Here is a 25002-nt window from a genome sequence, read left to right as displayed (position 1 = left end):
AGGAAATGGCACCCCACTCCAGTATTCTTGCCTGGAAAATTCCATGGGCAGAGGTGCTTGGCAGGCTGCAGTCCAGGGGGTCGCAAAGAGTTAGACACGACTGAGCGACTGAACATGCACGTACGCAGGCTCTAGTAAATCTGACCCCCAAAAACCAACCTATTGTCTTATTATTCAACTAAAAAAGCAGTCTTTCATGAATAATGCAATTTTGTGTTTGAACAGAAGAGGAATGTATATGAGATAAACTGGAAAGCAGTATGAACTTCAGAGGCCCCAGGCCCCAGTCCACATTCTCCTAAACCAGTCATCTGAATACAGAGACTGTAATTTTACATTTGCCACATCTTCTTTCTCACACATTTTATAGTTATTCATTTCTAAATCCTTTGACCTCTAAATCTAGAATAGAAATGTCAATCACTCTTGTGGTACCTGCCAATTGCACTGAAGTGTTTGTTCTTAAACAAGGGGGACTACTCAACCTCACAAATAAAAAAGCTACCCTATCAGCTCATTTTAAAATTTAGGGTTTTTACCTGAAACCTTCTTTAACCTTGAATGTATGTCCAAATAAATTTTCAAATGAGTGTTTTTGTTTGTTTAGTATATTACACATTACCTAGAAGCCAAGGGAAAAAAAGAAACTTTTTTTTTGTTTCATTTTCTACTCAGCCAAAGAAAGAAAATAAGCTACAATTTCCTTATGTCAAAGCTGGTTTATTGAACTTCATGAGGGCAAAATTACAGTGATGCTATTTCACAACAAAATTATTTAACTCTGGTTTAGATTTCATGAAGAAATGTATTAGCAACATACTGTCGATAAAGCACTGTCATTAAGAACTATATTACAGCCTGGATTAGCTTCCTTTGGTGTTCTCCCAAACTATGACTTTTCCAAAACGTATCTGAAGTTTTCAACTAAAGGACACAGTTAAAATAAACTCACACAGAAGTTATAAAACTTGTGACTTGTGCTTTAAAAATTAATAACAGCCACCATTTTGGAAGTGATTTGTCAATAGTTGGTGAAGTGTTTTATAAATATTTTGGAAAATATCTAAAAGCTTCATCCCCATTCAACTGATAAGTATGTTCTTTTTAAAAATGAAAACATGTATCGAGAAAATTAAAACAACAAATCACCACAAACGGGATACAAATATTTTTAAATTAATAAATATTAAAGTGGAAAAAATAAGTCCTTTTAGAGAACTTTAAAGGATACTTACTACTAACTCCTGACAAAAAGAAATAAAGTTAAATTACTTTTTAAAAAATTATTAATAAACAGCACTGAAAAAACATAAATGTGCTTGGAAAGTCTGTAAACTTTCTTCCCCCACTTTAGAAAATGTTTTGATAAGCAATAAACAGATTCCCTTCTTTAAAAAACTGTCAACACCCACAACAATTGTAACAGCTGTCATTGTTTTGCTATAAAAATAGTTACAAATTAGTATCAATTTAGATAAAGTCAAACCACTTTTAATTCTAGCATGATAAGAAAAATGGATTAATCTCATTAAAAACAAAGACAATTTCTCTTTCCTTAAGGTCTCGTGTTTAAAATAGAGTAACTATTTCCTCTAATTATTATCTTCAGTTAATTTATGTAATAGAATTATCTTGTTTTTATAACTAAATTACTCAGCCAGGACCACCATGATGATTAAGGAAAAAACTCTAGATTAGATCACATATTTCATTGGTTTCCCACATTCTGAAAATATTTTAAGTATAATCACCTTTCAGCTTAATTTCCTCTAAAATGGTAAATTCAGCAATCTTTCAGAATTGGTGAATGTGCACACTTCAGTTAGAGTTCATGGCTTACAATCCATTCATATAATAGCTTCATATGCAAGCTTATTATTTCCTATGTGCAAAGTCTTACATTCAGAACAAAAGTATTTAGGGTAAAATACTTTCTGAAATATTCCTTCCATCACTGAGGGATTGGCTAGATATTTTTTAATACCTAATTTATTTTTCATACGAGGAGGAGTAGTTTGTTGTGACCATAAAATTTAAAGATTATAGATTATGACACAATTCTATTACAGAAACAAATGTAGACTCACAGCAATTATAGGTATGCCCTCAGAGTTACAATCCAAATGGAAGAGAGGATGAATGCATTTAGGCGTCAAGTTGACTGGGGATGGGGGGCGCATGAGATCCTATGTCAGACACACAGCTTGAAATGACTGAAAGCCAGGGGTTGGAAGGTCTCTTGTGGCGGCCAGGAGCCACGTCCACTTATTTCCCCTAAACTGTAACTTCTCAAATCTTTCAGTTCGTTTTTACTATTTAAATATATCAAAGTAAAGTATAAAGCACCTTATGACATCATTTCATTTGCATTATAATCTGATTTACTTCTGTATATTTTGTAGAATTACTCTTTTTAAAACTACCAATGATATTTTTATAGACCTGACTGACACTGATTACAAAGATCAAACATCTAGGACTGTTGGGAAAGTCATTCTTTCTGGGCTGAGAACCAGAAAACATTCTAGGTCTTCTGCCACCAGATCTGAAGTCTTGGCTCTTAAAATGTACCAATAATAATGCAGTTAATATACTAACAATACAAAGAAAGAACTCTATGGAGAGGCAAATACCAGTTTTTATCCTATTGAGAATACTTCCTATTCAAAGGACATACCAGTAAGTGTCCTAAACCCTTAATATATTTTTTTCAATTTCAGGAACACAGGATTAAACAACCACTGACTCTTAAAAATCCCATTATGCTCTCATATGAAGCCTCCTCCTTGAGCTCTCAATGCAAAGACGTTCTGATTCATCCTAATATTGCTTCATTTCAACCCCACCTGAAAACTTTTTCCTTGTGGTGTCACAGTGACAAACTTGATTAAGTAGACACAAAATACAAAAATAAGCATAACAATGATAAACAGTAACGTGTCAGGATGATCCATTGTATCTGAGATTAAATTCTATGACTTATCACTGTCATACTTCAGAAGTATTTCTTTAGTCAATATTAGATACTGTAATAAAGACTGTGATTTAGCACCAGCATGTCATTGCAGGCTTTGGTTCAAGCTTCAGGGTAATTCCGTTATCAGGGGGTTGACTAAGCATTAAGGGTTTGTGGCTCTTAAGCTTATGAGCCAAGGTCATAAATATAGCTTCCACATGGTCATTATCATTGGGGTTTTTAGCAGAGGTTTCAAACAAAGGCATACTGTGTGTGTCAGCAAACTTTTGTGCCAAGTCTGTGGGTACCTGAATGGCACTTCTCAAGTCACATTTATTTCCAACAAGAATCCGTGGTATATCGGTGGCTAACAAATGCTGTTTGCATTCTTCTATCCAAGACGGCAGGCTGTGGAAACTCGCCATGTTGGTCATATCATACACGAAGACCACAGCGTGCACGTTTCTGTAGTAGTGCTGGACCATGCTTTTTCTGAACCGTTCTTGTCCCGCCGTGTCCCATAACTGGATCTGAAAGTGGAAAAAAGAAGAGAAAAACTCAAAATTTCATCCAGTTACACACATAGAAAAATTTCACTACCTTTGCATGGCCCTTTGTGCTTCTTCACTTATACTCCTTTGCTCCCTTCTAAAGTGCCCTTTTGGTGTTATTTATGTGATTTAAATGTCATGATACTAGTCCAGTCACTTCATGATTAACACAAGTGTCAGAACAAGTACTTCAGTTTAGCACTTGAATTCAGTAAGTCAAGTTTGTTTGGAAAAATCATACCTCAAAAATTGATTTTAAAATGCTAAAAGAAACAGATATCAGATATTAAAAACAAGTGTCTAATTTCCACAAATTCAATATGCCCTTCCCTGCCTTTCACTCATGTAATTTAAAATAGTAGAATTAGGATAGATGTGAAAAGTCATGAGGTCTAGCCCCCACATGAATATATATATCAGTTCAGTTCAGTCGCTCAGTCGTGTCTGACTCTTTGCGACCCTATGAATCGTAGCACATCAGGCCTCCCTGTCCATCACCAACTCCCGGAGTTCACCCAGATTCACGTCCATGGAGTCAGTGATGCCATCCAGCCATCTCACCCTTGTCGTCCCCTTCTCCTCCTGCCCCCAATCCCTCCCAGCATCAGACTCTTTTCCGATGAGTCAACTCTTCGCATGAGGTGGCCAAAGTACTGGAGTTTCAGCTTTACCATCATTGCTTCCAAAGAAATCCCAGGGCTGATCTCCTTCAGAATGGACTGGTTGGCTCTCCTTGCGGTCCAAGGGACTCTCAAGAGTCTTCTCCAACACCACAGTTCAAAAGCATCAATTCTTCGGCGCTCAGCTTTCTTCACAGTCCAACTCTCACATCCATACATGACCACAGGAAAAACCATAGCCTTGACTAGACACAGCGCGGGTGGCTGCGACAGCGCACAGAGCGCAGCCGAGAGGAGCTACCCCACGCCCGAGGTCAGGGGCAGAAGCCGGGAGGACCCCATGCCCGAGGGGCGGCGGTTAAGAGGAGTTACCCCACGTCCGAGGTCACGGGCGGCAGCCGAGAGTACCAGGCTGAGACAGCGCAGGAGCAGCCGAGAGGAGCTGCCCCCCGCCCGAGGCCAGGGGCAGCGGCTGGGAGGAGCAACCCCACGTCCAAGGAGCGGTGGCTGCGCGGGCGCAGAAGGGCCTAGAGGAGCTATTCCACATTCAAGGTCAGGAGGGGCGGCGGTGAGGAGATACCCCTCGTCTAAGGTAAGGAGCAGGGGCTGCACTTTGCTGGAGCAGCCGTGAAGAGATACTCCACGTCCAAGGTAAGAGAAACCCAAGTAAGAAGGTAGGTGCTGCAAGAGGGCATCAGAGGGCAGACACACTGAAACCATAATCACAGAAAACTAGCCAATCTGATCACACTAGGACCACAGCCTTGTCTAACATATATATACATCTGACAAAATCCAGGCCCCTTTTAAAAAATTTAAATGACTAGGAAATCACTTATCTATTCTAAACATCTCTACCATCTACCTAAACATCTCTACCAATAAAAATATTCCAATACCTCCCAATGGAAATACGGGGTGGTGGTGGGGAATGATATCTAAAGCTAAATACAAGTCATGTGTTATGATTCTCTTCAAACATGGAATTTATTGTGTCTCTGCTTAGTTCCTGAGAAATATTAAATGATGAGAGTACTAATCACAATGGAAAAGACCAGGGACAGAGATGCTCAGATAGCTTTTTTTTTTTTTTAATTTTTGGTTGTGCTGGGTTATCATTACACATGGGCTTTCTCTAGTTTCAGCAAGTGGGGGCTTCTTGTTGCGGAGCATGGGCTCTAGGTAAGCGGGCTTCAGTAATTGCGGCACATGGGCTTAGCTGCTCTGACCCACGTAGGATCTTCCAGCACCAGGGATCGAACCTGTATCTCCAGCACTGGCTGGAGGATTCTTATCCACTCTGCCACCAGAGAAGTCCCCTAGATAATTTTTAACTGAAAGATTTGTATTATTTATAGATACTCCGAGTATGGAAGCCTAAATAGATGACTTCTATAGAGAATATCAATAATCTCAGATATGCAGATGACACCACCCTCAGGGCAGAAAGCAAAGCAGAACTAAAGAGCCTCTTGATGAAAGTGAAAGAGAAGAGTGAAAAAGCTGGCTTAAAACTCAACATTCAAAAAACTAAGATCATGGCATCTGGTCCCATCACTTCATGGGAAATAGATGGGAAAACAATGGAAACGGGCAGACTTTATTTTCTCGGGCTCCAAAATCACTGCAGATGGGGACTGCAGTCATGAAATTAAAAGACGCTTGCTCCTTAGAAGAAAAGGTATGATCAACCTAGACAGCAGATTAAAAAGCAGATTAACAAAGCTCCATCTAATCAAAGCTATGGTTTTTCCAGTGGTCATGTATGGATGTGAGAGTTGGACTGTGAAGAAAGCTGAGCACCGAAGAATTGATGCTTTTGAACTGTGGTGTTGGAGAAGACTCTTGAGAGGCCCTTGGACTGCAAGGAGATCCAACCAGTCAATCCTAAAGGAAATCAGTCCTGAATATTCATTGGAAGGACTGATGTTGAAGCTGAAACTCCAATACTTTGGCTACCTGATGGGAAGAACTGACTCATTAGAAAAGACCCTGATGTTGGGAAAGATTGAGGGCAGAAGGAGAAGGGGACAACAGAGGATGAGATGGTTGGATGGCATCACCGACTCTATGGATATGAGTTTGAGAAAGCTCCAGGAGTTGGTGATGGATAGGGAAGCCCAGCATTCTGCAGTCCATGGAATGGCAAAGAGTCAGACATGACTGAGTGAGTGAACTGAAAGCAATACCAAAGGAGAGGAAAACTGAGGGGATACTGTAGATGGCCCCCAAAGTAAGTAGTATATAAAAGAGGAAGTGCTGAAACATGGCAGTAAGTGCTTAATTAAAATGTAATGAATTAATGAATACACTTTAAACATGTAGTTAGAGATGGAAATATTGATCACCACTCTCAGGCTATCTTAATTTTTCAGTTCTGATTTTTTTTCATCCTTTTTTTTTTTTATGGTAGCTCCTCTTAGTCCATGTGTATCCATTTTTGAAATAGTCTCCCTTTCTTCCTAAGTCTAAGTTTGTTCAAGGTAGAAATATAATATAAGGCATATCCTGGAGATATTGCAGATTCAGTTCCAGACCACTGCAATAAAGCAAATATCACAATAAAGCAAGTCACATTAATTTTTTGGTTTCCTACTGAATTTTTTATTCCTACATGTATAAAAGTTATGTTTACACTATACTGGTAAAGAATCCACCTGCAATGCAGGAGACCCTGGCTCAATCCCTGGGTTGGAAAAATCCCCTGGAGAAGGGAATGGCAACCTGCTCCAGTATTCCTGCCTGGAGAATTCCATGGACAGAGAAGCCTGGCAGGTTTCAGTCCATGGGGTTGCTAAGAGTCGGACACAACTGAGCGACCAACATGTTGAACTTTCAAAAGGTGGAAGCAATCCAAATACCCACCAACTTATGAATGGGCAAATAAAATATATATCCATATAATGGAACATTATTCAGCCATAAAAAGGAATGAAATATCGACACATGCTACAACATGGATGAAGAAGCCAGACACAAAAGACCACACGTCATAAGATTCCATGTGTATGATACGTCCACTATAAGGCAAGTCTCCAGAGAGAGTAAACAGATTCGTGGTTGCCAGGGTCCGAGGGAATGGGAAGAATGAGGAGTGACTGATAATGGGTAAGTGGTTTCTTTCTGGTGAGATGTTCTGGAATTCATAAGTGATGATGTGACACAGGCTTGTGAATACACTAAAAACTACTGAATGGTCTATTTTCAAAGCACAAATCTTAAATATCTCAGTTTTTTAGAATGAAAAAAAAAAAATCCCACTTCAAACTATCTTTAACATTCAGAAAGATATTTTGGGAATAATTTGGATGGTCTACATAAAAGCTGTCCAAAGAACTGGAACTGACTTCTTCCTCTTTTAATAATGTTTTCCCAGCTCAAGTATTCAAAATTCATTTCATCGATGAAGAATAATGATTTATAATGTTTTAAGCAGAGGACATATTTAAGTTAAAAAAATTAAAAGTACACAAGAAGGTAACAGACCAAAACATGAACAATGGTTGTCTTTTGTAGAGAATAGACCATGCAGGGGAAGGAGAGGGTGGGAGGAATTGGGAGAGCAGGATTGAAATATACTGAAATATATACATTACCACGTGTGAGACAGAGAGCTAGTGGGAAGTCAATGTATAGTGCAGGGAGCTCAGCCTAGTACACTGTGACAACCTAGAGAGGGGGATGGGGTGGGAGGTGGGAGGGAGGTTCAAGAGGGAGGGGGCATATATATTACCTATGGCTGTTTCATACTGATAAAAGGCAGAAAAAAACACAATACTGTAAAACAATTATCCTCCAGTTAAAAGTAATTTTTTAAATGGTTGCATTTAAGGCAAATTTCCCCCTTTATTTCTACTTTTCCGTTTTCCGTAACAAACATACATTTGTTTTAACAAACTAAAGTAAAAAAAAAAAAAATCATGCAGAATTTAGACCTGTCTCAAAGAACTGTGAAAATCCTCAATAAATGCAAGTGGTGATGATGAGTATATTCAGCCTTAAGAAAACTGTTTGTTTAAGCTAGGATTGACTCAACAATAAGCCTCCTCCCATCAATCTTACTCAAAACATTCTGATCATATCAAGACTTCCAGGAAACAAGAAGTATGGGATAATAATATCTCACACTTTACCGGAGAGCCTTAAAAGTATATACTATGTTAGTGAGTCACTTACAAAGAAATACCGCTGTTTCTCAGTATCCATGGGGGATTGGTTCCAGGAACCCCCACCAAAATCTAACACCAAAATCCACGGATGCTCAAGTCCTTTACATAAAATGGCATCGTATTTGCCTTTAACTTACATCTGTATACTTTAAGTCATCGCTAAATTACTTATAATACCTAATGCAATGTAAATACTATGTAAACAGTTGCCAGCAGTGGACAAATTCAAGTTTTGCTTTAGGGAATTTTTTTTCCCCAAATATTCTCCCATAGATACAGAGGGTCAACTGAATTGAAAAGGAAGCTTCACAACCTAGATGTCCATCAGCAGATGAATGGATAAGAAAGCTATGGTACATATACACAATGGAGTATTACTCAGCCATTAAAAAGAATACATTTGAATCAGTTCTAATGAGGTGGATGAAACTGGAGCCTATTATACAGAGTGAAGTAAGCCAGAAAGAAAAACACCAATACAGTATACCAACGCATATATATGGAATTTAGAAAGAGGGTAACAATAACCCTGTGTACGAGACAGCAAAAGAGACACTGATGTATAGAACAGTCTTATGGACTCTGTGGGAGAGGGAGAGGGTGGGAAGATTTGGGAGAATGGCATTGAAACATGTAAAATATCATGTATGAAACGAGTTGCCAGTCCAGGTTCGATGCACGATACTGGATGCTTGGGGCTGGTGCACTGGGACGACCCAGAGGGATGGTATGGGGAGGGAGGAGGGAGGAGGGTTCAGGATGGGGAACACATGTATACCTGTGGCGGATTCATTTTGATATTTGGCTAAACTAATACAATTATGTAAAGTTTAAAAATAAAATAAAATTTTTAAAAAAATAAAAATAAAATAAAAGGAAGCTTCAAAATTTCACTCACTGAATTACTAGAACAAGTGAAAGCCTAGGACACACTTAGGCTGTCTGCTGCCTCTCAGGTCTGCACTGAGGTGAGGGCCAAGAGCCTCGGCAAAGGCAGGACAGCACAACTGATAAAAACTGTCAGCCACGAAGGTAGAGAGAACTATCACTGAAAGAGAGGCAGATACAGCTCCCCAGTGGGCCAATGGGGAACAAACCTATGATAACCTAGGAAAATCTCTAGGTTTAGCCCTGAGTGCAGTGGTTCACAATGCTTAGAAAAGAAGAGAAAATGACATTTTGGAAACTAAGCAAGTGACATGCTTTTGTCTGGCAGATGTTAAGTTAGGAAGTGTTTTCAGAGCAATTTTTCCCAATTTAATACCTAATATCTTAGGAAAGAGAATGGCTCAAAGGTGCTTTTACAAGATATTCTCCCATTTGAGACACTATAAAGACAACATAAAATATACTTTAAAAATATTTCATGAATCCCTACTTTAAATCCAAGTATCAAGTTCCAATACAAATGGCAACCTGTTTGCTAAATCTTAAGAGAAGTTTCTTACTATTCGTGAAAGCTCTTTTTAGTAGTTTTATTACCAAAATGAGAAATGATCTGGCAAACTGATTTAATACTTTTTTGCTTGACTAAAGAAGATACAGTATTAGCCCAAATGATCTTTCTTTCTTTGATCAGCTATCAAATTCCCTCTTCCCCTATTCTTTCAAAGACCACATTTTTATTGTAGCTCAGCTGGTAACAGCTCAGTTGGTAAAGAATCCGCCTGCAATGCAGGAGACCCCAGTTTGATTCCTGACTTGGAAGATCTGCTGGAGAAGGGATAGGCTATCCACTCCAGTATTCTTGGGCTTCCCTTGGGGCTCAACTGGTAAAGAATCTGCCCACAATGCAGGAGACCTGGGTTCGATACCTGGGTTGGGAAGATCCCCTGGAGAAGGGAAAGGCTACCCACTCCCGTATTCTAGCCTGGGGAATTCCATGCACTATATAGTCCATGGGGTCGCAAAATCGGACACGACTGAGTGACCTTCACTTTCAGCTAGTAAAGAATCCGCCTGCAATGCAAGGGACCCCGGTTTGATTCCTGGGTCAGGAAGATCCCCTGGAGAAGGGACAGGCTACCCAGTCTTGGCTCAGATGATAAAGAATCTGCCTGCAATGCAGGAAGATTCCCCCAGAGGAGGGCATGGCAACCCCCTCCAGTATTCTTGCCTGGAGAATTCCCAAGGACAGTGGAGCCTGGCAGGCTATACAGTCCATGGGGTCGCAAAGAGTAAGACACAACTGAGTGACTAAGCATGGAACTGTTCTTTCAAAGAACACATTTTTATTATTTTTGCTTCTAAGCAGCCTATATGAGAGATCATCTGATGATTACATAAAAGCTTCTATTAATAACTTGATGATGTAAATCAACATCATAACTAGTATTAGTAACACTGTAACAGAACTCTTTTTCCTTTTAGCATACTGTACAGAGTAGTAATATGTGCATCTGACATATAGATCCACATGGCAAATTTTAAAAATAAATTTTAGCTTCCCTAACAAGGAGAAGTGACACATTTTGTGTGACTAGAAATACTTTAAAGGAAGAATTTAATTATAGCATAATGCAAGAGATAGGAAGTCAGCAAGGAGAGAAAGGAAGCAAGAGCTGGGCTGTAAATTCCAGCCCAGCCACCAATTTGTGGGACCTTGATCCAGTCATTCACCTTTTCAAAAGCCTGTTTTAACCTTAAAATCAGGGCTAATTTACGTAACATAATGAGCTCATCTTCTTTTCTTTTCATTAGCTGTGGTCTTAAGAGTAAAGAATACACATAATTTGGAAACAGCAATCTTAGCTATCTTCCCTCCCTATTCTTTCTCTGTTTATTTATGCATTTTCCATTATTACCATCTCTCCCGAAGGTATTAGTGTTCACTCAAAGAATTGATGCTTTTGAACTGCGGTGTTGGAGAAGACTCTTGGGAGTCCCTTGGACCGCAACGAGATTAAACCAGTCAATCCTAAAGGAAATCAGTCCTGAATATTCACTGGAAGGACTGATGCTGAAGTTGAAGCTCCAATACTTTAGCCACCTGATGTGAAGAACTGACTCACTGGAAAAGACCCTGATGCTGCGAAAGATTGAAGGCAGGAGAAGAAGGGAACAACAGAGGATGGGATGGTTGGATGGCATCACCAACTCGACAGACATGAGTCTGAGCAAGCGCCGTCAGTTGGTGATTGACAGGGAAGCCTGGCGTGCTGGAGTCCATGAGGTTGCAAAGAGTCAGACACGACTGAGCAGCTGAACTGAACTTAAACTACTCATATTTACTTGGGGTTTGCACAGCCCAAGCATGTTCCAGGCACTATGCTAAGTCCTTTACAAGCACTATCTTATTTAATCAAGCAGAGACATTACTTTGCCAACAAAGGTCTGTCTAGTCAAGGCTATGGTTTTTCCTGTGGTCATGTATGGATGTGAGAGTTGGACTGTGAAGAAGGCTGAGTGCCGAAGAATTGATGCTTTTGAACTGTGGTGTTGGAGAAGACTCTTGAGAGTCCCTCGGACTGCAAGGAGAGCCAACCAGTCCATTCTGAAGGAGATCAGTCCTGGGATTTCTTTGGAGGGAATGATGCTGAAGCTGAAACTCCAGTACTTTGGCCACCTCATGCAAAGAGTTGACTCATTGGAAAAGACCCTGATGCTGGGAGGGATTAGGAGCAGGAGGAGAAGGGGATGACAGAGGATGAGATGGCTGGATGGCATCACTGACTCAATGGACATGAGTCTGAGTGAACTCCGGGAGTTGGTGATGGACAGGGAGGCCTGGCGTGCTGCGATTCATGGGGTCACAAAGAGTCGGACATGACTGAGCAACTGAACTGAACTGAACTGAATGTAACAATTACTCAAACTTGCAGATGAGCAATTTGAGGTTTACTAAGGCTGTGTAACTCACCTGAGGACACAAAGAGACTATGAAGTCTTTTTTTTTAATTGAAGTACAGTTTACAGTTTAATTGGTTTACAAAATTGTATTAGTTTCAGGTGTACACCACAGTGATTCAGTTATGCTACAAAGCCTTTTTTTTTTTTTTTAAACAAATCCACACTTTTACTTTCTGTTCGATAAATTTAAATCCTTGATGGCATCACAGGGATTCTGCATGCAATGACCTTAACAGGAAGGTTGCTTCAGAATTTGATACAAGCCATGCCACTGTTTCCACAAGAGCCACTTACCTTTCCCCACATAACTCTGCTTTTCTTAGGTTTTCCACCAGAAGTTACGTTGTTTTTGCTTTGTACACATAAGTACATCTCTTGCCTAGACAGACTTCAGTTTCATCTTGAGCACAAACATCTTCAATTTTACAAAGGGCTGTATGATCCCTCTGGGTCCGGAGACCCTGCTTACAGCCGGCAAATCTGGCCTTGGATCATAGTCTTCCAGACATATTATTAAGAGCTGTGCTAGAAGTCCTGTTCCCAGCAGGCCTCCACAGGTTCCAAGATGGTTGAAAGAGCTGTACTACCACGGTCTTAACAGCCAGGATTTAAATCTGGGCTGAGGGACTCTATTACAGATGAGTGTTGGTTTTCCCAGTCTAGCATACAACCCCAATTCTGTTTATTGTTGTTTGCTTTTCAGTCTTTATGTCCAACTCTCTGCGACCCGTGGACTGTAGTACACCAGGCTTCCCTGTTCTTCACCATCTTTGCTCAAACTCATGTCTTTTGAGTCAGTGATGCCATCCAACCACCTCATCCTGCTTCGCCTTCTTCTCCTGCCCTCAACCTTTCCCACCATCAGGGTCTTTTCCAGTGAGTTGGCTCTTCACCGGCTACTGTTAATAGCACCTCATTTTCCTTGGGGAACCACCCCTCCCCTGCCTTCAGTTCACATGGACCCCCAGCCAGGCACGTGACCCAGCCCCACACCCATGTCACCACCACAGTTTGGGGATGGGCATATGTCACAGTCCCCAAGCAGAATCTCTGAGTCTCCATTTTAGTACTGGTGTTAGAACTGACAGAAAAAGAAGTACTTTCTTCTGAGTTTTCAGCTATGTGGGGGGAAAAAAAAATCTCATTTTGCTTAAGCTAATTTGAGTACAGAAATCTGACACAGACTCTAAAACAAAAGATCTTAACTACTGATGAAAGATCCCTGGAAAATTAATAATTCCATCCCATCTCACATCTGAGTACAAACACCAATGTTGCTACTTTTCAAAGAAGAGCTGTAAGAATCACAGGCTTCTGATCAGGCTGGAAGAACAATGGGAGCTCTGGCCTGGTTCCAGAGATCCTTCAGATAGTGGAATGGCTTGGGTCTGTGAAAATGGAGACTGCTTATACCATACAGGACTCAAGACCAAACCACTCCAGACTCAAATATCCCAGTTTTCTGAGCTAAGGAGTCATAGATTAAGATTCCTTTTTAGGGCACCCCAACTGTGAATACTCCCATTCACTGAATTCCAGTGCAAATCAAATGAAGAGGACCAATTTGGTATCTTGCTAACCACCATCACCACTTTTTTTTTTAATTGTTTTAAATTTTAATTGGAGGCTAATTACTTTATAATACTGCACCATCACCACTTCTAAGATGAATTCTCAATTTAATTCTAGTTAGGTAAGGTGTAAGATGTCTTATAAAATAAAATATTCTTTGACTTATAAACATTGGATTACTTTTAATAAAGATTAAGGCAAAACAATGGAGAAGGGTAAATAATCTGATTTCTATTTGGGTTCAGCATTCATGGTATATCCTCTTCATTACACTCTGAAGCCAAGTTCTAGTCCACTCTCTAAGCATGTTAACTACACTGGGCATTTTGTCTTTATCTACCTATGCTCCCCAACTTCATCTTCATAGTCATGATTATTTCCTCCAGTTCCACACTTCTAGCTGCCAATCCAACATTTCCATTTGAATATAACACCACCTCAACAAAGAAATGATTAACACAAAATTTTTTTTACAGAGCCTCTCAAAAATCAATTTTCCATGAAAGTGAAGTCACTCAGTCATGTCCGACTCTTTGGGACCCCGTGGACTGTAGCCTATCAGGCTCCTCCGTCCATGGGGTTTTCCAGGCAAGAATACTGGAGAGGGTTGCCATTTCCTTCTCCAGGAGATCTTCCTGACCCAGGGATTGAACCCAGGTCTCCCACATTGTAGGCAGACGCTTTACCGTCTGAGCCCACCAGGGAAGTCTATATTCCTTATCCCTACTAAAGATACTACCTGCTGCTGCTGCTGCTGCTAAGTCGAGTCAGTCGTGTCCGACTCTATGCGATCTACCTTCAGTCAATCAGATCCACAACCTCAGCCATCTGAGTCCTCCTCCTCCTCTTCACAAAAAGCCAGTTACTGAAGCCTTTTGGCTTTATCATCAAAATATTTCTTGTGTCATCTGTTTCTTTCCATTAGCTTCCCTCATCACCCCAATTCTGGATTTCTGGAGCAGGCTACCAACTGATCTCCCGTTTCCAATATATGCAACACTTATCTGAACCCTATATAGTTTAGAACTGAGCTGGACTCCGGAAAATGTCTATGGAATTATCAGACATGGACTCTGTCCTGAATAAAACTGAGTAAGACCTAATAAAGGAGGCAGACACACATATAGTACAAACAGCAGAGATTTAAAAACAGGTAAGGTGCTAAAGGAAGCTGAGAGAAAGAAGAAATAGAAAGGAGAATGAGAGGTAGGGAGACTCCTGACAGAGACACACTGAGGTGAAATCAGGAAGAATTACACGTGGTGAAATATGGAAAGGGAGGTTATTCCAGGCAAAGAGTGGGAAATGCAACAGGAAAACATAGGGATAAGCAAATAACTGGCTGGACCATAGGGTACTCAAAGGGAATTAATGGTGGGGGGAGTTAAGTTAGAAAAGCAGTCTGGAGCAAGAGAAGGAAGGTCTTATGTTAATTTTAAAAGTTGGAACTTTTTACAATACAATGGAGAACTACTCTGGGCATCTGAGGCAGGGGAGATTACTCTCCCTAAAGAGCAACATTAATCTGGCATTTTGGCAAGAATGTATACAACAAATTAATTGAGGGCTGGAGTTGGGAGATGAGTTGAACTGCTACAATAGAGCAGAGCATAATAAATCCCCATCTGCTTTGCATATAGGTTCATCTGTACCATTTTTCTGGATTCCACATATATGTGTTAATATATGTTATTTGTTTTTCTCTTTCTGACTTACTTCATACTGTATGACAGTCTTCAGGTCCATCCACGTCTCAGCAAATGGCACAATTTTGTTCCTTTTTATGGCTGAGGAGTATTCCATTGTATAGGGAGTGAAAAAAATGAACTAAGATTTTGAAAGAAGAATGGATGAGAGAAATCATCCATGTAGAAAACTAACTGGATTTAGGGAGCAAAGGAGAATGGTGAGGCCTCTGGGATGAGGAGGACAACATCTGGACCGTGTAGGTCACATAGAGGAGCAACAGAAGAGGCAGATTTGAGAGGAAAGACGAACCCACCTCAGAATTTTGAGGTGAGGAAGGGCTTATCCAAATAGCCATGTCTACAAAACAATAGCGGAGAAGGCGATGGCACCCCACTCCAGTACTCTTGCCTAGAAAATCCCATGGATGGAGGAGCCTGGAAGGCTGCAGTCCATGGGGTCGCTGAGGGTCAGACATGACTGAGCAACTTCACTTTGACTTTTCACTTTCATGCATTGGAGAAGGAAATGGCAACCCACTCCAGTGTTCTTGCCTGGAGAATCCCAGGTAGGCTGTCGTCTATCCGGTCACACAGAGTCCGACACGACTGAAGCGACTTAGCAGACTTAGCAGACAAAACAATAGGGAACACAGAGGGACAGATGAGGAGTGAGGGCTGGGCCAAACAAAGCTTTGGAAGTTATCTTCATAGAAGTGATACCCAAAGTCAAGAGTCTACTAGAGGAAAGCATGCAGACAGAAAACCAGTTCATCAAGGGGAAGAATCAGGCTCACTCAGGATTCATCCTCAATAGCTGCCCCATTTATCTTCCTAAAACACTTGGACTTTTTAGCACACATACAAAATGAAATCTAGATTCTAGCTGTTCAGAAACTCTTCAGAAATGTTGCTACCAACACCTATGCAATTCTTCTCACTTGCCACTTTTCCAGAGGAACCTTTAATCCTGCTGGAGCATCCTGCTAATGTTACTCATCAAAATATCCTTCCAGTGAGAATGAGCCCTCCACTAACATCCAAAAATAACTTGGCAGTCACCTACTGCCTGGTTTTGCTAGTCATCTTTCTGTTGTGGTTGTTGTTCAGTCCCTCAGTCGTGTCCAACTCTTTGGGACCCCATGGACTGCAGCACACGAGGCTTCCCTGTCCTTTGCTATCTCCCAGAGTTTGCTCATGTCCAGTGAGTCAATGATGCTATCCAATCATCTCATCCTCTGTTGCCCCCTTCTCCTCCTGCCCTCAATCATCTTTTTAGGTATATAAATTTTATCCCTATGTAGGACAGCAAATCATCTATGCAGTGTATCAGGGTCAGCAAACTTTTCCTGTAAAGGGTCAGAGTACTAAGTATCTAAGGCTTCACAGTCCTAACGGTCTCTGTCACAACTACTCAACTCAGCCACTGTGGTGCAAAAGCAAGCACAATATATAAACAAATGAGCCAGGTTGTGTTTCAATACAACTTTATTATTTATGGACACTGAAATTTAAATTTCATGTAACCTTCACTTGTCATGAAATCTTATTCTTTTGGTTCTTTTTTCCCCAGTCATCTGCAAATGTAAAACTCAGCTTGCAGGCCACAGAGAAACAGACGGCAGGGCACAGACGGTTTCTGGACTTACAGTGGTGATCATTTCATAATGTATGCAAATAGCAAATGACCATGTAGGACCCTTGAAACTAACATAATATTGTATATCAACCATATTTCACTTAAAAAAAAAAAAAAAAACAGAAAAATAAATTAAAAAACCAGGCAGCAGGCCGTAGTTAGCCCTCAAGCATGGTTTGCTGATTCCTGCACTGTATCATAATTATTTTTGTCTAACAAAATGTCTTCTTTCCATTAAACGTTTACTCATTAAATGTTTGTTTTACCTATGGAGGGAGAGGCCCTGATTATTTTTCTCTAGTTAATATTAACATCTTGCATTTAACATGTAAAATCTCATTCACTACAAATGACAGGTAAGCTATCCCAATATTCAAATAGGAACTGAGGATCCCTAGTGAGAGACAGAGATCAAATCCAACACTAGGTTTTAATGATTCTGTTGGTGTCTGACATTGTCACGTGCTGATATGAAGGGAAAATAGCTTCCATGGTGAGGATACACAGAGACAGAAGGAGCATAAGGATTAAATACCTTGATTTAAATACCAAATGTATTTTTATTTAAGGAATTAACTATATAATTTTATCCAACTTTCAAAATTCTCCAAACAAGATTTTACACTTTCCATTATACATATATAGTACTTAAGAACAGAATAGCAAACAGACTTTATCACATTTTATAAAACATTTTAAGTGATTCTGAAACAGTACTGCTATAAGATACGCTTTCTGAACAATTTACACAAAAGTCCACAAAACATTTAACACAACCTCTCACTTTTACCAAACATGTAAAAATAATGTCTACTTACTAATAAATAATAAAGTAACAGAGCTTTCCAGCTTTCACTTCAAGATGAAAAGTTAGAAGAAATGTCGTTTCAGGTTAGGCTTACAATGCTCCAAAGAGATAATATGAACATCTCAGCAGCACTTAAAACATAATATAGGTTAACAAAAAAGCAGCAGCAATATATGGAATAAAGCTGTTCTATATCACTTTATTTTTTTTAAGACACCAAAAAAACACCTTAAACTTTTCCCCCACCAAAATACTCATATCTTTTTCTATTACAGAAATCTCTGTAATCTTTTTGACCACAATAAAAACCTCTCAAGTCTTACAGTTGGAAGTACAAGTCAACAGATAAGGCCTTAGAGAGAAGAAAAAGAAATCCAGCCTCTCTACCAACTAGGATACCAACTCAGGGGCCCTATCAACATATGAGGTCAGGCTAAAGCTCAGGAAGGACAATCACAGAGAAAAATGTTTTCTCCTTGCTCCTCTCAACCAGAAGGATCAACTCTGTGCTCCCAGATTCATCCCATCTGAGGTTCTGCTTCACTTATCACCGCCGGCACCAATCTTGAAAGCTAAGCCTTCGATGTCACACACTGGACATAGTTCATATGTTTAATATGCTGTAAGTCTCTCTTAAATTTGCACCTGATTCATCTGTGATCTAAAGTATAAATGGCAACCTGGAGGCAGGTAAAGGGTCACTGAACCCCAGCTCCTCGCCTGCCTCCAGTTCCTCTACTTTGTTACTATCCTGCTTCCATTGGGCTTCCCTGGTGGCTCAGAGATTAAAGCGTCTGCCTGCAATGCGGGAGACCTGGGTTCAATCCCTGGGTTGGGAAGATTCCCTGGAGAAGGAAATGGCAACCCACTCCAGTATTCTTGCCTAGAGAATCCCATTGATGGAGGAGCTTGGTTGGCTACAGTCCACGGATTGCAAAGAGTCAGACACAACTGAGTGACTTCATTTTCACTTTCACTTTCACCTTCCCTTCAGCTGTCTGCCTATGCCCTAGTCTATCTCTGTTTCACTCTGGTTGTGCAATCACAGAATTGATGGTGCCAAAGAGAAATCATGATGTTAAACCACCAGGGGAGAAGAATCTTCTCAAGATCACTGACTCTGAGCCAAGTACCTTCTATCTGTTCTCATCTAACCCTCATGTGAGCCTGATGGGGTACTATGATCCCAATTTTTCAGATGAGAAAAATAGACTCTGAAAGATTAAAGAAACTGCCTAACCACCAGACTAGCCAACCACACCAATTCGCCTAAGACTGAGACGGTTCCTGGGATGTGAGACTTTATACTGAAAACTAGGTAATGCTGATCTCCCTACGAAGGACACGTAGCCCTTTCATAGGTTCAGATTTGAGCCAGGCCAACTGGGCTTCAAAACCCAGGCAATTTCTCTCAGAACTCCTTCTGCCAAACAAACTCCCCCTCTAACCTCAGAAATCCTATTATTTTCCTCCCCCAGAGGTTCCTGGGCCTAACTTAATTCTGATGGAAAATAGTCAGCCTTTTATTCTACCCTTTTCTTTGCAATGTATGCAGATCTTTCTTAACTCCCTAATACAGTGCATCCAAAAGACCACCATTCCCAGCTTGAATGGGACAATGAAAAATTAAAGCTAAGATTAATAGGCAAAAGGGCCTACAGAGGACTGATGCCTTTTCAACCCTATTTCTCCTTTACTATCATTGGTAGTAAAGCCCCTTTGGGGGTGGGGAGATGGGCCAGAGATTCTGCTATGCTATGCTACACCGCTTCAGTCGTGTCAGACTCTTTGTGACCCCATGGACTGTAGCCCACCAGGCTGCTCAGTCCATGGGATTCTCTAGGCATGAATACTGGAGTGGGTTGCCATGTCCTTCTCTAGGGGCTCTTCCTGACACAGGGATCGATCCCAACTCTCATTATGTCTCCTTCATTGGCAGGTGGGTTCTTTACCACTAGCACCACCGGGGAAGCCCCTAGATTGGGGAACCAAAAACTAAATTGTTCATGTCTGAAGAATGTGGGTGTGGGAATGAAGTGAGCCTATTTTTTTTCCCCCCACAGTGGACTGAGGTAAAGATGAACATCCTAATTTAAAGCAAAAAATAAATAAATAAATAAACACAGTATAAGGAAGGCAGAGTAGTTCCTCGAGTCCACCTGTTTTAAGGGATTGTATCAGCAGGTGGCTGAACATCAGTCAGAGTGAAGAAGTGTGTCTAAGGTGCCTCAGTCTGGTCACTGATGCCTTATTCTCCAATGTTTCCATTTCAATCCCTGAGAATCCCAGGCTTGGCCCTGAGCTTACTACCTTCTCCACTTTTACTGTGTTCTCCAGTCTCAGGAGCCACCAGTAAGACTTAAGACTTAAAAGAGGGTGGCACCAAGAATGTGGCAACCCACTGAGGAACCAAGTACAAACTACAGAATGTTTCAACAGGAAAACATAATTTTCTAAACAACTCAGTGTCATCTGGAAACTACTGTAACAAAACTGCATGCAAGAGAATACCTAGGTACTTCCTCAAAGGCAACGGGGGTTTTACTTCCACAAAACCTAGGGCAGTGTTCAAATGAATGTTTAACAAATAATATTTACTAAATGAAATTCCCATGCCTGAGAAATTTCACTATATTTCCTCTGGCCTTACTTCACTAACTCCCAACACGTGAGAACCCGGCTCATAAGTCAATCCTACACGCTTGCTACTCGATGTGTGCTCCACTGACTAGCTGATGTGCAACACCGCAGACCTGACCAAATCAGAATCTTTACTTGGGGAAAAACAAACAAACAAACCCAGGTAGATCTCATGCACAATAAAGTTTGAGAAACACTGCCTTACAAGTTTGCTATATACAAATCCTTCCAATCTCCAACTCCCGTCTTCACATCAGCGTGAGAAAAGATGAAGCGCACGCCCTACACCGGGCCCCAGCAATTAACCCACGAAGGGGTTGGCACACGTGTCATCCCGGGATAACCTTCCTCCCGAGTCTCCCATCCGCTCACCTTGATACGCTCCCCATCAATCTCCACCGCTCGTTCTCGGAAATCCACCCCGATCGTAGCCTCGGTGCGGTCGGGGAAGCGGCCGGCGCAGAAGCGGTAGGTCAGGCACGTCTTGCCCACATTGGAGTCGCCAATCACGATTATCTTGAAGATGCGGGAGCGAGCCGGTGGCAGAAACCCTGAGCCCCCTGACACTGCACCGCTGGATGAGAAGCTCGCCTCGAGCGACGACTCTATGTCCGAAGCCATTCTCCTGACCCGCCCCAAACTGAGGCGGAGGGAAGGAGACCCTGAGAAGCTGCGAGATTACGCCACCGCCACCCAGCGCGCCCAGCCCGTGGGTTTCGCTGCTCAGCGTCCCCGGAGCCACCGCCCTCCCGCAGGCAGCGCGCGTGCGCACCTTCCTGCCGGCCTCCGCCCGCGCAGGTGTGGTGCCCACCAGCCCAGGCTCGCTGACCCTTCCGCCCGGCCTACGGCTCCACCGCAGCGTCAGTCAGGCCGGGGCCCGTCTACCTGCGAAGGCACTGGGCCTGTCGGGGTCTTGTCGGTGGCGCGGAAGGCCGGCTGCTGAGAAGCCGAGCAGACCGCCTCGGGCCCGGCACCCTGGCTGGCCCGGCCCCGCCACGTCCAAGGCTCCCGCCCCCGGGAGGAAGCCGCGCGAGCACTCTGGGGGCGGGGAGAGAAAGCTGAAAGGAAGGAGGTACCACCAGGCACTCTCTCGCGAGAGGGCGGGAGAGCCGCTTCGACGCTGGCGTGGGCCCTACGGGGACGTGTGAGGTCTCCGGAAGGTCCGACGCTGTCCTTGGCTTCCCGTTTGGGCTCCCCGGACTTGGAAGTGGAGGCGGGTCCCCTCGGCTTGCAACTGGGGGCCGACTCCGCGTTCACTGCTCCCTCCGGACTCTCGGGATCGCGGGAGATGAGACAGCGACCGGGGCTGAGGGGCGCTGGGCGCCGCCAGAAGCCCACGCCTTGGGAGCGGGAAACCCTTAGAGGCGAGCTCCGGCCGCGCGGAACTTGTGTCTTGGCTGGAGCAGGGCTGTCAGTGAGCAGGCCGGAGTTCGAGGCCGCCTGCCGCCTTCGCGCGGAGAATTTCATTAGGCGCCGAAGCAATGTTCCGATATCCGCGGGACTCAGGTGCCCAAGGCCCGCGCCCAGATCACAGGAGGGCCACTTGGTGGCATTGAACCCAGGAGCTGGTACTAGATGGCCTCTCTCATGAGAGTATATAACCTACTGTGCCCAAGTTACGTCCTCGTGCCTGGGTGACGATGATGTAGCCGTTGAATATTACGGAGCACACACAGTTGTCTTCCGCCATATATCTCAGGAAAATATTAATAGACGAGATCACCCAGCCTTAAAGAGGATTCTCCGGATCACTGAGAGTTTTCCGAGGAAACCTACCATACACTAAGTCATAGAATAGTCCCAAAATGTCCCAAAATATTGCTTTTTGTGAGGAGTTTTGTTTTCTGATAACAAGACTGGAGTTTGGGGGTGTTTTGTTTTCTGTTTGAGCGCATAGTTTGCAAATTCAAGGACTATGGCGAGGAAGACATGGCATGCCTTAAATAGTATGAGGGGAACAACAGAGAACCAAAAGCCCTAGGAAAGGAGATAAACTGCTCATTTCAGTCCATAAAATGAAAATGAGGTCAGAGCAAATTAGTAGTAAAAGCTGAGTATGCCGAGCTGCAGCAATTTGCAAAAGCCTTTAATAGACAATAATTTCTGTTGCAGTAGAAAAACTTTATACAGTTACTGATATACCAAGTTATGTTAGCCAGGGAAAAGATGGTTACGCACCTGAATGTGTGTACCAGGTAGGTAAAATACATTTAGTCAGTTTCCTGTTATAGAAATCAGAACATGGCCTGGAAAATCCTAATGGTTTACCTGTGACTCTACTTCCATAAAGATAAATCATCCCAGAGACTATTAGAGAGCCTTGGAAATATTCCTCTAATCTACTCTACTTATCCCATTTAAAGGATAGCATCTGAAGATTTAATAACAAAAAAAGTTAAAGAATTCAAAGCTGGATAATCAGGTAATTTTAAAGGATCGTGAAAAAGCATCATTGTCTCTCCACCACAAAACCCTTGCTCTATTTTTTTGTATTCTGTTTTTTTTGGTTTAGTCTTTTTCTTGTCTGTTTATTTAGATCCTATTCACATTTCATATCCTAGTTCAAAAGTCTCATCTCTGAGAAGCTACTCCTGATTACTTCAGCTCAAAATGTTCTTGACTTATTCTAAATCTAGTACACTTTTGGGGTATAGCTCTTTGGTCTCAGCAGTACTGTCTTCGCTGTTTGTTTCATGGTTATGTCTTGTGCCTTCCAACTAGAATGTCAGCGCTTGACTACTGACGGAGAGCTCATTGTTACTCAGCAAATGATAAATAAATGAGTTTAGTGAGAAATTTCTTGTGTAAGCATTGTCAGTTTATACACAGTTCAGCACCGCTTGGATGGAAAAGACCCTTGATATTGTTACGAAGAGTTTTGTATTTTCAGTCTGCAGTTTGAGAGATTCCTTATGTGAGTAAAGTGTATGTTACTCTTTTTTTTTAATTGAATAATCCCAGAACCTCCAGGTTTGACTCTTGAAGAAGATGCTACTGTTGGGAAGAGTGGATGGATTATGCAGCCCTGTTTTCTGAGAATTCATTTGTTCTTGGAGTTTTTCACTGCTTGTCACCACTACCACTTGGCCTCAAAGAACAAGCATGTAACCCTTCCTTTCCTTCATATTTTACTACACAGCTGAGAAGAGACTGAATTTGGATCCTTTAGTGGTACAACTGGAATATTACACAGTTTAGAGTAAGATGGCTTATTTAAAAGTATTTTTCTAATAGGAGATAGAAACTGGATATTAACAAAATAAGGGTACTCTCATGTACAAAATACAACTACTTATGGTCAACTTTTATTTAAGAGATGCCACCACCCTGTGGCAGAGGCCATTTTTTAACTGGTCTTAACCAAGGAGTAGCTCCTAGAAAACTTCACTGTTTAAGTTCAGGCCTGAGTACAAAGGACAAAATAGAGTTTACCTGCTTGCCTTTATTGGCACTACTGACATTTTGCACCAGATAATTCTTTTTTTGTAAATATTTGAAGTATGGTTGACTTATTATGTTAGTTTCAAGTATATAGCATAGTGATTCAGTACTTTTGCAGATTAAACTTCATTATAGGTTATTACAAGATAATGGCTATAATTCACTGTGCTATAGTGTATCCTTACTGTTTATTTTATAAACATAGTAGTTTGTCCCTAACTTGTCCCTCTATCTTTTGGTGACCACAGGTTTGTTTTCTATATCTGTGAGTCTGTTTCTGTTTTGGATATACAGTCAGTTGTATTATGTTAGATTCCACATATAAGTGATATCAAGCAGTATTTGTCCATAAGCCAGACAATTCCTTGTTGTGGGCAGCTGTCCTGTGCATTATAAGATGTTTAGTGGCATACTTGGCTTCTACCCACTACCTGCCAGTAATACCCCACCCCTACTTGGAACAACCCAAATCAACTCTAGACATGGCCAAATGCCCCTGAGGGGTGTTATGTCCCTTTCCCACTTTCACTGAGAATCACTGGCCTATATAAGGGCTTTTCTGCTAATTCTGGTTTCCTGTCCATCCCATTTGACAGCAGGAATCATCTCTCCCTTAAAGACAGAATTCCAGTTCCCCAGAGAAGTATAGCTTTGGTCTTGTTGGCCTCCACCAGATTACCAAATCACTGGTTAATAGTAACCCCAAATATTTTATGAGAGATACTACATTATAAATAACAAGGACTTTAGTTTTAGCATCTAAGTAGCAAATTACCATCAACACTTTATAGGTAAATTTCAGAATTCTACATTTCAGAATTCTTCAAGTTACATCTTCATGAGCTGGATCACTGAGGATTTATGAAATTTAACTATTCTGTATATCTCCACTGTGCTTGTGGTTGGGGCAGGGGCAAAGACTGTAGAAATTCTAGATGTGTTCAAGTGTGGAGGCGGTCAAGGAGCTAGGATGGAAGGCCTTCTTGTAGTGGACAATAAGTTAAAGGTGAGTGTGCCTGTGTAGTGCCATTCTTCTCTATAATAAACTCAAATTATGAGTAAGCAAGACTTA

The 25002-nt window shown here is 41.7% G+C and overlaps 1 protein-coding gene and 1 pseudogene across 3 annotated transcripts; both read right to left on the bottom strand.

Annotated features, from left to right (window-relative positions):
* Positions 1-699: 699 nt before the first annotated feature.
* Positions 700-21510, bottom strand: RAB33B (RAB33B, member RAS oncogene family). 3 transcript variants are annotated; one of them, XM_006079264.4, is made up of 3 exons: positions 21375-21510; positions 20862-21129; positions 700-3486 (listed from the first exon to the last, which is right to left on the bottom strand). In XM_006079264.4, exons 2-3 carry the CDS (start codon positions 21108-21110, stop codon positions 3046-3048), a joined length of 690 nt encoding a protein of 229 aa, XP_006079326.2. In that variant the 5' UTR covers positions 21111-21129; positions 21375-21510; the 3' UTR covers positions 700-3045. The 3 variants fall into 3 exon arrangements, with proteins under 3 accessions (XP_006079326.2, XP_006079325.2, XP_006079324.2); XM_006079263.4 differs by having other exon boundaries at positions 21319-21477; XM_006079262.4 differs by having other exon boundaries at positions 21262-21475.
* Positions 12003-12654, bottom strand: LOC123465041 (annotated as a pseudogene).
* Positions 21511-25002: the final 3492 nt, after the last annotated feature.

This window comes from Bubalus bubalis, chromosome 17 (genome assembly GCF_019923935.1).
Source record: "Bubalus bubalis isolate 160015118507 breed Murrah chromosome 17, NDDB_SH_1, whole genome shotgun sequence".
Classification (NCBI taxonomy): domain Eukaryota; kingdom Metazoa; phylum Chordata; class Mammalia; order Artiodactyla; family Bovidae; genus Bubalus; species Bubalus bubalis.
Note: the sequence above shows the minus strand (reverse complement) of the source record. Positions and strands in the feature narration are given on the sequence as shown.

Coding starts and splice junctions, on each gene's coding strand:
- RAB33B (XM_006079264.4), bottom strand. CDS start 21,110: ATGGCTTCGGACATAGAGTCGTCGCTCGAGGCGAGCTTCTCATCCAGC. Junction 3,487..20,861: donor TTGATGGGGAGCGTATCAAG/GTGAGCGGATGG, acceptor TTCCACTTTCAG/ATCCAGTTATGGGACACGGC.